The sequence below is a fragment of the Rattus norvegicus genome, chromosome 9 (assembly GCF_021556685.1).
Source record: "Rattus norvegicus strain SHRSP/BbbUtx chromosome 9, alternate assembly SHRSP_T2T, whole genome shotgun sequence".
Classification (NCBI taxonomy): domain Eukaryota; kingdom Metazoa; phylum Chordata; class Mammalia; order Rodentia; family Muridae; genus Rattus; species Rattus norvegicus.
The window spans coordinates 97,672,879-97,688,213 of record NC_141542.1 but is presented as its reverse complement, the minus strand read 5'-3'; the positions used below and the strand labels follow the sequence as shown (position 1 = coordinate 97,688,213).

At 40.5% G+C, this 15,335-nt stretch overlaps 1 protein-coding gene across 6 annotated transcripts in view; it reads right to left on the bottom strand.

Moving 5' to 3' along the window:
• Positions 1-15,335, bottom strand: part of Nyap2 (neuronal tyrosine-phosphorylated phosphoinositide-3-kinase adaptor 2) — a 251,367-nt gene that overhangs the window by 93,403 nt on the left and 142,629 nt on the right. For all 6 annotated transcript variants that reach the window (XM_087564398.1, XM_087564396.1, XM_087564393.1 and 3 more), the window contains one exon: positions 4,262-5,350. In XM_087564398.1, coding sequence (XP_087420524.1) covers positions 4,262-5,350 — 1,089 coding nt within the window. The remainder of the gene's footprint in view (positions 1-4,261; positions 5,351-15,335) is intronic.

The following is a 15,335-nucleotide window of genomic DNA, read 5'->3' as shown; positions in this document are numbered from 1 at the left end:
TCGGCAGCCAGTGAACGTAAACACTAGGGATAAACAGTCTGCCTACATCAATCAAAGGCAGCTGCAGCGAGCCCCCCAGGAAGGTGAGCAATTATTTATGAAATTATGTTTTCTTCAGTGATTCTGAACCGCAATTCCAGGATAAACTGCATGAGGGAAACAGACAATGTCACCCATCCCAATTAACCAAGGAGTCACGTGAATTTTCAAAACCAAAGAATTTTCGTTATTCTTCCCTTAACCTTATCATCCTGAACAGAACTTGTTTTTTTTTAATTTTAAAATAAGACTGATTAAATAGATCAGCACATTCGTAACAAACTGTATGGTTTGCGTTCTAATTTGAAAGTGTCTGAGTGGATGGATTCACAATCTAAAGACAAAGAAGGTGACTTCGGGAGCATTGACTAAGGGTCTGTTGGACTTCGGTTTACCAGAGTCAGTTTTGGAATCATTTGTTGTGAGACTGTCGTTTCCTTTAGCTGTGTTGTTGTTGATGCTGTTCTTATAGTTTCCAAGTGTATGACATATGTGTTGTGTGTGTGTGTGTGTGTGTGTTTGTGTGTGTGTGTGTGTGTGTGTGTGTGTGTGCTTGCAGAGGCCAGAGGACGACATTGGATATCTCGCCTCTGTCACTCAGTGCTTTATACCCCTAAGACAGAGTCCCTTCACTGCACCAGCAGGTAGGCTGATAAATAACACACCGCAGGGATCCTTCTTTCTCTGATGCTCAAAGCATTTATTTTACAGGCATATGAGGGAGCGGCTAATCCCAATGATTTACATGGGTCCTGGGGATCTGAATACAGGTTGTCATGCTTGTGTCTCAAGCTCTAGTACATGCTGAGCCACTTCTATAGCCACAGCTAATTAGGTTTCATATCAATGTGTTAGTTTTGCTTGGAGTCGTCATGAACTATCAAACTATTGTACAATGCTATCAGCAGTCAAGGACAGGAAACGATAGGTTTCTGATGTCCAAGCATCTAGTGATAGGTCACTACTGAAAACCTGACAGTCTCTGTCAGGTTAGTTTCTGAGTTAGTCTGTGAGGGGATTTTTTTTAAAGATTTATTTATTTTTATTTTGACTGTGCGTGTTTTGCCTGCATGTATATGTATGTCTGGTACTTATGGAGGCCTGGCGAAGGCATCAGATCCCCTGCAATTAGAATTAAAGATAGCTGTAATGTGAATGCTGGAAGCTGAACTTGGATACTCTTCTCTGTAAGAGAAACTCATGTCATTGGCCCATCTCTCCAGCTCTTGTGAGAAAGTTTCTAGGTTGTTAATTGATTTAGAAGGGAACTGTTCATTATGGGTGGCATGGCCCCAATATAGGGAGACCTTAGGAGGTGATCCTGGGGTGTATCAGAGTCAGTGCTGGTGAAACAAGTAAGTCTTCTTCAGGTTCCTGTCCTCAGTTCCTGCCTTTATATCCTTCAGTGCTCGACTGTGACCTAGAAGTCTAAGCCAAATGGATCCTTCCCTTTGCTGTTACTTTTTGTCAGGAAGATTTAGCATAGCAACAAAAACCAAACTAAAAATCATGCCTCCTTTAGGTTATTAAAAGTAATATTTAAAAGCATAAATTCTATTTTACATTTCTTTCTTTAACTGAATCACAATTTTTTTAGACTGAATGCTTTAAAATTACTCTTCAAATGAGCAAAGAGGGAAGGAAAGAAGAGAGCAATCTTACTTATCCCCCAAATGGGAAAGAATCCTGGAATATTATTCTAAAATAAAAACCCCTTACACTCAAGTCATGAATCTTTCACTGCTTTGTGTCCCTCATTCTGGGCTAATGACATCAACAGATGCTTACAAATCCTGTCAGGCTTGGGTAAAGGAGAGAAGTCACTGAAGGTAATGAGTGACAGTTACCAGCTAACTTCTCTTTATTAACAGTTTTGGTTCTCATGCATCACCTAATGTTTCTAAGAGCACTAATGATTGTTTTTCTTGATCATCAAGAAATATTTTTTCTGGTTTCCTTTAAAGTCAAAGAAAATTAATATTTTGATTACTTGATCCTACTCTTCATTGTACTCCCCTCCCATTTATGTAGTGAAAATTGTCAGGGCCAATAAAACTCAGAGCATGGCTCTCTGAACAGTGATAGATTAGGGAAAGGAACCCAGCCCTTGCCTTCCAAAGGCTGCAAAGACTATGGGTCACTCTTCCATGCACAGCCTCTGCTTTTGAAGCATTCACAGTCCTTTCAAAATCAGATTGTTGGCATCTCTGATACACAGCACATAGCATGATATTAACAGATAGATTTTTTCTCCTGAAATAACTTCATTAGTTAATTGTCTCTTTTACACAGTTTTTCTAGCTAATTGGCCCAGCTGCCAACTGGAGGTGTTAAGTGTGCTCTAAGGAAACTGATAGGTAGGGAGAATGCCCAATAGCTTCACCAATCCTCTGTGAAACTCCTGATACTCTCACAGGAGAACTGTGTATTTTATAAACCGTTTCTTTGTATATTCCTGTTTTAATAAAAAAATATTACTGGGTATGGATCTACCTTTGGGTGTGTACTATCTAATAATTATCTATACCCACAACTTCTGTGTTGTAGACCCAGCAACACTCAAGGGTCAACCATCGAGTTTACTAGGCATTGACATTGTCAAATATCCCCACAGGCAAAAACTGTCTGAATTCAGAACGACTGCAAAAATCAATTGTGAGTGTGTGTGTATGTGTGAATGATTTAAGATGTTGAGGTAACATACGTAGTTTGGTTTTGTGTATCTAAGATGAAATATAGAATCCCCTGATTTTTAAATTCAATTCTTGAAATAATTATAAAATAATTACATGTGTGCATTTAAGTATAGATGTAAGGCGATCATGTCTGAGGCATTAAAGACTACTGCCTTAGGTTATGACATAAAAGAATGGGGACAGGAATCATTTTATTAATTAATGCATTTATGAATCTTTCTGGGACAAGTGAATGAAGGCAAGAAAAGTCACTTATAACAACGAGTGGCTATGGATTACTTGTGGATACCATGTCATCTTCAGCATCAAGAGAGCTAGGGACTTCTTGTCTTCCTCATGTAACTAGTGGAACCATATAAAGAAATAAGAAGTGCATGGTGGGCTCATTTGACATATGTTGGTTAAATCAGTTGGGGTGCCTAACGCATTTTATGTCAAAACAGACAAAACAAAAAACGGGTGTGACTGAATGATCCTGACAGAAAGACAATTGACCTGGATCTGCATGAGCCTTTCTATAGACTTGTGGTGTCAGCCACGTAGGGCTCATGAAAGGGCTGGACACCCAGAGACTGAAATGTCATGGTCTTTAAAACTCACCTGTGGTGACAGTTGTCACACATTACTGACTTCATATACTCTAAACAATGGGTCCTGGAAGAGTATCCTAAACATAAGGCATTGTTAAGGAGCTTAGAGATTCATTTTGTTTTTTGTTTTTGTGTGTGTGTGTGTGTGTGTGTGTGTGTGTGTGTGTGTGTGTATGTGTATGTGTGTGTGTGTGCGTGCGTGTCTGTCTGTCTGTCTGTCTGTCTGGTGTGTGGTATGGTAGTTGTCATGGTGGTGATGATATATGAGCAGGAATTAGAAGCAGCTGTGATCTACAATATGCAAGTATTCTTAGCTGCTGAGCCAGCTCTCCAGACCCTAAGATGGTGTAGAGTAGAGAACTCCCAAATCTATTCTAGTTGACAGTGAAGGGAAGTCTGTGATAATATGAAATGTGTAGATAGAACTATTCCTTATAATATAAGAAATATATTAATAGTAACATAAAACTTTTATTAAAGGGAAAGGAACCCCAAACTTTGCCCAGTTTGCTTTCTTTGCTGCAAGATTTCCTGACAGTTTTACTATAAAAGGTTAAGTTTTGACTTTGAATAGTTCTGGATGTGAATGTTTAGGTCCCTCCAAATAAGACCTTTTACCTAAAAAAAAAAATCTTATGATATTCTCCATTAATCTTTTTGTGGCCATTGTAAGAATTTCAATATTAGCCTCAAAATAGTCACACCTTTTGGGAGATAGGATGCATTAGAACTAGGCAGGCTGCCATTTTTAATCTTTGTACCTAGTTCCCACTCAGAGCACACTATTTCTTTTAGCCAACCAAAACCTTAAAAATGTCTTTTCAGTTTCACATTCGAGCCAAAGGGACTCAGAAGCAAGGCCCCTGAGCTTTACTTGTGCATACGGGGCCTTGCTTTGGTTTTGAGAGCTGTACCAAACTGGGTTGCTCAACTTACTCTCTGCTGGCTCTTTGGACCTTCGGCCGCTGGACGACGACTTCCGCAACAGGCTCCGCCCTGAGGTAAAGAGGCTGGTGAGCTCCTCCAAAGGACTGGTGGGTGTCCTGGACCTGGAACCACTCTGAGCAGTGCTGTAGGTGTTCACCGCAGCGTTGACCATCTTGGCCCCATCTTGAGACACGGGTCTAGGGGTCGAGTGAGGCACTGAGGGAGAGCTCCTTGAGAGGCTGCTGGAATGCACAGCATCATAAGGGGGAGGCCTCTTGAGGCTCAAGGGCGTCAGGGACCTCCCCATGCTGACAGGGGATGGGGAGGTGGAATGACTTTTTGGATAGCCATGGGGAGACTGGGTTCTGTACAAAGTGGATGGAGGTGGAGGGGACGAAGAGAGAATGGACGCTCCAGGAGCAGGACCCAAGGCTCCTCCCTGGTCTTTAGCATGGCTGGAGCTGTGGGATGGCAGTGAGGGTGGACATGCTCCAGGTGGTTGTTTCATGTAAGACACATTTTCCAACACAGGAAGCTTTGTGACCTCCAGAGGGGTCAGCGGAGACTCATCAGAATTGGGAGAGCAGTGTACCGGCGCGGGTGGAAAGACCAGCAGGGGTGGTCTGTGAGAAAGCAAGTTGGGGAAGGGCGGGGGTATGTCACAAAGCAGACCCTTAGGAGTACATGGTCCTGAAGACTTGACGAAGTCCAGGTCAGGCACCGTGGGAGTAGCACACTGCGAAGAACAACTGTGATGATCAAAGTCACATTTGGCATCATGGCCCAGGTCGTCGAAAATGGGATATTTCATCTCCTCATACACAGCCTCGCTCTGGTCGTCATCTTCCTTCCTGAAGTCTCTGAGAATGTTCCCCACCATCTCTATGTACACAGGCTCCTCTTCTTCAGGGTCTGCCGCGGGGCTGCAGACTTGGGACAGGGATGAATCTCGCGGGAGAGAGGTCCTCCTTGGCACATGCTTTTTGATGTAGGTTTCATCGAAAGACGTACTAAGTTGAGTGTTAGGATTCCGTTTCGGTTTCGGAGGGGGGATTTTCTTTGAATATTCGTCACTGTGGGGTCTTGGCTTGGCAGACACTGAAAGGAAAAACAAAAGGTATTGGGGAGTAAAACAGATGGATGTAATAAGAACGCTTTTCCAATTTAACCCATACTTGGATTTCCTGCAATTTTTGTTACAAGGAGTAGTCAGCTTCACTCTAGCTCAAGTCTTTGATTAAAACTCAAACTCACAGTTAAACAGAAAGTCTTGAGCGTAGAATTGTACTCAATCTCAATTCCAGACTAATTATATCCATCTATCTAACCCTGATAAACACAATAGACCTGGGGTTGATTACTCCCCTGCCTTGTGATTAGAAATGAAAAAGTTACAGGTAAAGCTTCTTGGATAACAACACATACAATTCTGATTGGAAGGAATGAGTGAAACGGAAATTGGCAGTGGGGAGAGTGTATTGCACACTCACGTAAAGGGTCACAAAAAAAAATAACAGAAATTGCAATATTTTACTGGTGTGCCTGTAGTACGTGCTTTCACCTTTCATTTAGGATTTATAAAAAAAGTCTTACACTGCTGGATTTCATCTCTGTGCTGATGCAAATAAATAGCTCGTATAAAGATATATCCGAGGCTTTGGAGAAAATGTTAGGAGAATCCTATGAGTCTAGACAAGTTCATCTCTAGATCTCCTGCTACAGTTTAGTGTGTGTTTATCTGCTTTTGTTCAGAAGGTATCTTAAGATGTCCCACATGCTCTCTTGGTGTGAATCTACCACTGATGTTCCATTGAACTCCCTGGAGGGTTTTGAAAGAGAACAGGCAAGGGGCAGTGCGTAAGCTTTAGTAACCGCTCAATCGGGAAACGTGTGACAGATTTGTGCAACAATCAACCGCCTCCCTCTGGGCTGGAAATCCTGTCCTTGCTCCAGACCAATCGACAGAAAACAAACCTCTGATGTCTTTCTCTAAGGTAGATTCGGGTGGAAAATGTGTGCAATTAAAGTCTGGTTCCTCATGCAGATTTTGGGGATCTTGTTTTCACCACTTTGTGTAGACCAATACTTATAATGATTGTTCCTTAATACAATGGGATAGACTTTGAGGCTTAAGGAGATAGCAGTACGTGAGGTAAGCTGACATCAGAGTTTACAAGTACCAAACTTGGGGACATTAACCAGACTACTCTGTGACTTGCAGACTAAGATGGGTATCAAGGCACAGGAGGGAGACCCCATAGGAAGACCAGCAGTCTCAATTAATCTGAATCCCTGAGGTCTCTCAGACACTGAGCCACCAGCCAGGCAGCATACAGGAGTTGGTCTGAGGCCCTGGACACATATATAGCAGAGGACGACCTGGTCTGGCCTCAGTGGGAGAAGAGGTGTCTACCCCGGAGAGACTTGAGGCCCCAGGGAATGGGGAGGGTCTGGAGGAATGGGGGGATTGGAGGGTGGGAGCATCCTCTTGAAGACCGGGGGGAAGAGGAATGGGATGAGGAACTGTGGGAGGGAGGACCAGGATAGGGGGTAATAACTGAACTGTAAAAAATCTAAAAGTAATAAATTTTTAAAAGCGGTAGTGTGAAGAAAAACAAAAGAAGAAATACTGAATTTCTCCTTTGATGTTTTCAAATCACATATCTTATGACACAAAAACCTTTCTAAAATTTACCTAAATATAAGAATACGTCTAAGAACTAGTTATGTGGCTTCTCTTGGCATTCATGTTGTCTTTAACACAAAACCAACCAAATATTCAATTGACTATGAATTTGATCTGGCTGGGTGGTTCACAATTCCAAATATTCCCTTCCACTTGCCCAGGATGATGACTAACTATACTCAGTAAAATCAAACAGCTTTTTGAACATTTTTAAAAATGCATCTAGACTTTTCCTTTAAGCCTTAGCATCCAAAACTAGCTATTATTGCCCAAGGGACTAGCCTGGTGGAATTCTTTTGCTCCCAATGTAAAAAATCTACAGACATACGGAGTAGAAACTGGCTAGTCAATTCTTCTTTAGAAGGGACCATAGCAACCATTAGCTCTTCCTTTCATCATCCAACATAGTATGAATCTTGTTATGTTAAAAGAAAAAGATCAGATCAGATTATGCGCACACACACACACACACACACACACACACACACACACACACGTACACATACATACACAAATCAAGTAAAACTATTCATGAACAAGGTAAACTTAGTTCTAGAAGATTTTTGAGAAAATGAAACCTTTAAAACAAAAAAAAAAAAGGAAACTCTACCCAGAATGTTCTTTACAGTTTATTTCCTGTTTCCTTCAACCACAGGGAATCACTTAAACTAAATGATTCTCAGAGTATATTTCATTTTGGTTGTTGGATTCTTAAAGAAGACTCTGGGGATGAGAAGTCCTAGGAGCAAGGGGTTAAGCTGAGCCTAGATTTGGGAAGATACTGAGATGGATAATTTCCTAATACGAGAATAAAAATATTCAGGATCTGGTTTTCATTCTTCTCTCTTAAATTCTGTGCAGATAATGGGGAATTCAGGCTTTATATATTGTCCAAAGTAGCAGTGTAGACAGAGAAACTTGGAGGCAACACCACTCTTTCCAATACAGGGCAGAAGGAAACTTTTGGAATGGGCCTGGGGGGAGGTATTGCTTGTGTTTTCCTCAAATTGTGACCAAATGCAAAAAGGAACAAAAATGAAATAAAGGCTTTTAAACTCATGAAATGAATAAAGAAGTTTCCTATATCAGAAGAAAATGTAGTTTAATTCGTTAAGCTAGAACAACTAATGCTAAAAAAATATGGACAAGCCTTTTAGAGCATGGAGATAATTAAAGTTTGAAACAGATAATAAATACTGTATATAGGGTAAATCAAATATAATATGAGAGTCTTCTGGTGTTGGTGGGATGATCAAAACTGGCAGTTGTCATTACTTGAACTGGGGTCCTCTAGCACACAGAAAAATCCCACAATCAAGACCTCAATCACTATCACAACCCCTGGAGAAAGAGAACTGTAGCAGACACGTAAGCTCGGTAAGAATCTTGAGTGTAAGGGCCCTTTGTGGTAATTGGAAGAGTCTCTCCTTGTCCCCTTACCGGTTATATCAGAGCACAGAGGGAAGGCATCCATCTACAAACCAGGTAGTAACCCATCAACAGAAGCTGCACATGCAGCGCCATGATCTTGGGCTTCTAGTGTTAAGGATAGGGAGAAAGGGATTTCTGTAATTTAACTTCTGCTCCCGTTTTTGTTTGTCACCCTAAGGTAGCTAAAGACAAAATGTATTCACTGGCCACTATGTAAATATGGAAGTACGCCTTATAGCTGAATGATGGGGGTACCTATTTGAATTCCATCCTTTGGTATTGGGATAGTATGAGTATCTCTATTATCTTAAGATCTCATACAGTTCCTTTGGAGGCAGACTTTCCATTCTTCTCACCCCCTGTTTCACACCATGTCATGGTCTTCAGGACAGCACTATTCAGGACAAATATCCACCTTCAGGTCTCCTCTGCCAGGATGGTAATAATCATGGTTCCCTGTGATTTGACTCAGAGCCTCTAATTTATGCCTAGACATAGACTGCCCACTTCAGAGCCGCTTTCCAGATGTTTGCTGCTTATAGGTGATGCTTGTTTAACACGTATAGTGCCCGTGCTTCCACAGCTCCCCACAAGATGAAGTGATTCTCCGGGTAGCCTTTCCTGGGACAGCCCTCGTGTATCAGGAGGCAATCTTCAGCCCTGCTCCCTCCCCTGATTAGTGACAAGTACACAACTCCAGCAGATGTACGAAACTCTGACAGCTCTTTCTCTCCCTGCTCCTCTTAAGTAGCATTGTATACAAATTTTAAATTGGGAGAATAAGGATTTATCTAGTGAATAAATAACTACATAATTTACAAATAATCAAACCCATTCCCCCTGCATCTTTATTCCATAAGCCCCTGAAACCTCATAATTCATTTGGAGAGTAAGATCAGAGGCTTACTTATCTAAGGATCTGATTTTTCCCTTCATTTGCCCATGTATCATAGGGCAGATGAGTGATGTTGTGTTCCAACTGTCATATTTTTAAAGTTTGTCTATCTATGGAAACATCTTAAAATTCTAGGTAACATTATCCCATAATGTATTCTACTTTAATCTATTTCTGGTAAATTTAAAAAGTAAAGAAAATTAACTCTTATTGCAATTTTTTTCCTAAAGCCTTTAAAATAGACTTGAGCCATGCAGACAGATGTAGAATTATTGCTAATAAAAGTCACACACACACTCACACACACACACACACACACACACACACACACACACAGACAGACAGAATGAATAAGAACTATATTGCATTTTCGACATTTAGCTGAATTCAACCATAAGAAAATGGTGATTTTTATCACTGCTAAATGAATTTTAAATTGTTTCTAATAAGCCCAAAGATAGAAGCAATAAATCCTGTTCAGCTTCAGAACACAAATTTTAAAGCTTAAAATAGTTCAATGACAGTCTCACTGAGTGATCAGAAAGTGATATTTTTGAAATGAAATACCTGAGCACAAAGGTTACGCATGGCTTTCAGTCATGCCTAGATGATCTGTCTTTCACAGCTAATTTTGGAAATTCACCATGTCCTTTGTCAACTTCAGAAATACATTGTGTGTGTGTGTGTGTGTGTGTGTGTGTGTGTTTTAAAAAAGGGGTAATATAAAAATATGCTTTAGTATCAGTGTGCATAGCCTGTGGGATTAAATAGTAGCACAACACGGGTCAGCATCGGCAATACTCTGTGGTCATAGAATTCCGAGTTTGAAGGACAATTACTGTAGAGGGCCGCTTTAACATTCGCCACCACAAGATGGCGCTGGCTTCCACTGTGCCCCACGTGGAAGGCCAGGATAGCTCCCGCCATTACAAGATGGCGCTGGCCTCCACCGCGCCAGCCAACTTCCTTTCAGGAAGTTAACTGTGTGCGCATGTGCAAGAGTGCCTCTGTGCCAGGTCTTTGCCCACTCTGGGGCGTGCCTAATGAGATCATGGGTAAGCGACCAATCAGGTGTGGATGCGCCACAATAGGGTGTATATAAGCCGTGCCATGCGGGCGCACGGGGCTCTCTTTAAGATTTAATAAAAGGTTTTGGCTACTGCAAGGATTCATATGTCCCCGCGTGTTTTCTTGCTGGCGAGGTCGCGCATGGGACAAATTACAAATTTTCTGCCCAGACACATTCATTCATCTGATCTCTCTCTCTCTCTCTCTCTCTCTCTCTCTCTCTCTCTCTCTCTCTCTCTGCTTGTGTATTTATAATTTGTTCTTAGACAATCTCACATGTCTATATAATGTGTCTGTTCTTAAGCAACTCTCTCCCACATCCTTACCTTCCATGTCCAACCACCTCTTCCCCATTAATCTCTCACGTTTGTATCTATTCATCCGATTTCGTGACTCACGGGGTTCACGCAGGACCCTTTGTGTGGTCATGGGTCAGATGTATTAGTTAGAGCCTGGCAGTGAGCACACAACTGAAGGCAATGTTTCCCCAGCTCCCAGAATCTATCAATGACCACTAATTCAAGAGTACTGCTTTCTGGATCCCTCCCCAATCCCTGACCAGTTGTCAGCATAGCCAATCTGTGAATCTAGTGCAGGTTACTATATGTGGCTGGTAAGCAAATATGAATGGCTTGCTACCTATGTCTTTAGGGTAGAATATCCTCAGTTTAATTTACTATTGTATACAAAAGCAGTATGGGAAAGCTATACGGTTCATTGACATCTACGGCGTACGATAATGTACTGTTTAAATGGTACTCATCCATATAATACGCAGAACCACAGGGCTTTATATCCTGCTGTAGAGATTTGCTTATGCAATAGTTGAGCCTTGGAAATAATGTCCACACTGTGTGACACTGGCACAGGCTGATTTCTGAAAGGTGAGAGACACTTTTCCCACTTGCAGGGGGGAACAGTGCTCACAATAACTCTCTTCGCAACTCACAATTCAACAGCTTTGAGAGATATTTTTAATTTCACAGTCACAAGCTCCAAAATACTATCAACCATTTTCAAAAGATGTTTGTGAAGGGATTGGGAGTTGCAATGTCTTTGGTCTACTTATACGAGGAACAAGGAAGTATGATAAAGGAACAGGGCATGCCCAGTTTGAAGTTTCAGGATCCATGCTACAGTTCTAGATAAACATGACAAAACGAGCAGAAAACGCTAATTGGCATGTGAGTGGATCAAAATGAACTAAGACTGCCTTCTGGTTTAGCAAAGCATTCTGAGTTTTAGAGACTCTCTGCCCAGTGAGGCCTGAAGGAGGGGCTTTGGTTTAACAGCAAAGACAGATAGAATTCTACCTCAGCTCTGACTGACTTTAGATACATGACATTAAACATATTACCTTTAAGAATTATATATATATGTACATATATATATAATTCTTATATACACATATATATTATACATGTATATATATATGTGTGTGTATGTATATGTATATGTATTCACACACACACACACACACACACACACACACACACACACACATACACGTTAATTTTCCTGGGAGGCCTGCCCTTTTCTGAAGGGAAACTGAGGAGGAGGAGATCTCAGGGAGTGGGGAGCTGGAGAGAGAATCTAGTGAGAAGGGAGGGGACACTGTGGTCAGGGTTTAATATATGAGAGGAGAATAAAATAAAATAAGTAAATAAAAACCTTAAAAAGAATGTCTTTACTTAATTCGTATTCTCCTTTCCCTTCTCTTCCTCAAAATATGCATGTGCACGTACTTTTGCAAAACATTGCTTTTCTACAGGTAGTAAACTAAACTTGAGGTCTATAACTTTCATGTAAAAAATAACTAGAATAGGTTTGAATGTGTGAGTTCATTTCCTATGATGAGGGTCAAGGTTGCATTTTGAAACCATAATTCTTACAGGTTGGAGTGAGAAATATTTAAAGAATCTTAAATTAGAAAAAACAGTCTATGTTTGATAGCCTCCAGTAATAGTTCCCTTTTGTTCTATATGCATGTTTTTTCTCTGGTCTGTGAAGTGTATTTCCAACTTTTTTGGAGAAAATCCAGCCACTATGTAACATGACACCAAACCTCTTTGAGATCACTCTGCAGGAATAAAGCCCAAGCTATTCATAGAGAGAAGAAAAAATAAGACCAACAATGAAAAGTCAGCTGAATGAGCCCAGTAAAACTGTCATATTTGTCTTGACCCCCACCTCTGAACTAGTCCATATAAGTTAGAAGTCATTCAGTTATAGAAAGACAATCCCCACTGTGCCCTGGTGGAATTCACCAAAAAAAACTACAATGTAAATATGGCTATGTTTGTATTATTACTAATATAATACAATAATGTGGTTTTCCCAACTCTTGTGGATCACTGACTGATGTGGTCTGTGGTCAAAGGGAAGAGACACAACGATGAATGGAGGGTTCAAAGCCCTCTTAATACATATGGTGAATGACCGGAACAGATCAACTTTACTTGAGGTGATTCAAAGCTTATAAAGTTTTGGGGGACTAAGGTTAGGAATATCCAGGATGGGCTAAGGGTTTAGAGTAGCAAAATGCCTCATTAGCATGGGAAAGCCTTTCAGGAATCTCAGATGCTAGCTGAACAGGTTCTTATCTGAGAAAGGAATTTGATCCTGTAATTTAACTGAGGCTATGTGACATTCCTTAGGTAGAGGTATGTGTGGGGGTGGGGGGTTTGGGGGTGCATTGGATTACCCAGACAAGGTCAAAGAAGGAGGAACCCTGTCAATGAAGGGACTAACCCATTATGCAATGGGCCCAAAGGCTAACTGGTCAATGATGGACCTTAACCTTAATTAGCAGCGTTTTCCCACACAATAATATTACATCAGGCAAGTTTAAGCTGCTGTTTGTGAACTGCAGATATCAGAGGTTAGGAATGAAAATAGCACAGTAGAAAATGATAAATTTACTTAAAACCTTCTGACTCAATTGCACAGTTCTTCAGTGTGAACTTTGTAGATGACAGAAGCATTTCGTGCCATTGTCAAACAGTTGGACACACCCGCTGAGGATAGTTCCTTGTCCATTGATACATAATATGTTTGAGACTTGAAATGAATAACATAGGTGGTTCTGGTTTAGCCAGAACCAGCTCTGGAACACAGAGCCAGTAGATGCTTGAAGGACAGGATGTTGGGAGGCATCATGATTGTACAGTACATTGCTACAGAATGTGGGAAAATAGGAAATCTATGTTGCAGGTTGAGGGAAAATTAGGATGATTGAAAATTAGGGAGAGTTTCAGAAGGATGTAAAAGCATCTGTGGGGTTCTTTTAGCTACACATGATGAAGGACAATAGTGCAGAAGGATGCTGGAAAAGAAGCTGTTGTATCTTCAGGTAGAGAGGAAGGGAAATGTTCCTAGTGCTCTATTTTGTCTAAAAGACCATTCCGGGCAGCTAAACATAATTTAAAATGTGTGTTCAGCCTAACATCAAATTCAGAGCTGTGCCAGCAAAATTTGATCATGCAGATTAAAAATCGAAACCCACTGTTGAAAACTCTAAAAACATTCTAGTCCATGGCATCAGGGATGTTAAGATCTAATAAGCATTTTGGAATAACCTAACCTTATTATCATGTAAAAAGGGGCCTCGATCAATATGTTACTTTACTTTTCACTCAATGAAGTGAAAGCTACTTTGATTAATTGAAAGTTCATTAAAAGTATGAAGGAGATATATACAACCCAGATTTTCTGGAGACAAATCAAAATATAAATTAAAAAATATTTGGGGAGCTAAAATATATGAAGACTGAAATTCAACAGAAAGCTACTCACTGATACCAAGGGCCTTTTTATGAACGGGTTAACTTGTAGAGAGAATTTTACAAACCAGGAGACAAATAAAAAATATAGAGATCCTAGACTTAGTCTAAGATCTCAATATCTTATGATCCTAGAGTATAGGCAACGGCTACAAGTTATTTCTGAGATGCCATGGAACACTGAAGTTTAGTACCTGATGCAGTTCTGGATAATGTTGGTTCATGAGTATAGATGGTAGATTTCCTCATCCTGATATGCCAGTATTGTGGGTTCATATAGCACAGATAAATTTGACTTTGTGCAAAAACCCGTTTCATAGTAGGAACTACAGTCAAGCAAGGATCTCTCCCTGCGAAGCTGTGTCAGAGGAGACTGGTTTTCAAGGCCATGACCTAACACAGTGAAAGTTCTAGAAAAGTCTTGGGGATCTTCTATCCATTGGCACTATAAACTAGAAGGGAAATTGTGGAAAATAATTAGTCTTCAAATATAGCCTTCCTTACTTCCTTTCTTCCCATCCTGCAGTTCAGGTTGGATGTAGACTTCCCTTGACCAATAGAAATTGGCAAATGTGACATATTACATCTCAGGCTGAAACCGTCTTTACACTTCCACCTCATATCCCGTGTCATATAAGTACGACCAAATGAAAGGCCCTAACAGGTATCACAGAGATTAGAAGAACCATTCTTATAAACTAAATCAATCTGAGAGTAATGAGAGGTAATAAATTATTGTCTTATCTGTGGAGTTTTGAGTCTGGGTAGCATACAACAATTGTTGAATGAAATAATCCAAAATTAATATCCTGTGCATGGAGATATCTCAAATAAAAAAGATATTTCTGTTTTCATAGAACTAAGGTACATACTGTACTCTCAGGATACAGAAGGCATCCTTCCAGAATATAGAAATTAAGGAACTAACATTTCTTTCTGAGTATTATCAAATTACAACAGGGTGATTCATAGAAGAGATATGAAAAGAAGTTTCATACTTTGTGGATCAAGGTCCTAGAATAAAATCAGAGTGAAGGGATTCACATAAAAGGGAAAACAAACCAGAATGAGGCTAGTTATCAATAAAGAATGACAGTGTAAGACACAGAGCGTAGCTTGGTGGGCCAATAGAACTTCCCAGTATTTCTAGATATCAAGCTTGTTTCTGCTATGGGCACAGGATGCTGGCTGAGACTTAAGTTAGTATCTTTACAATTCTTT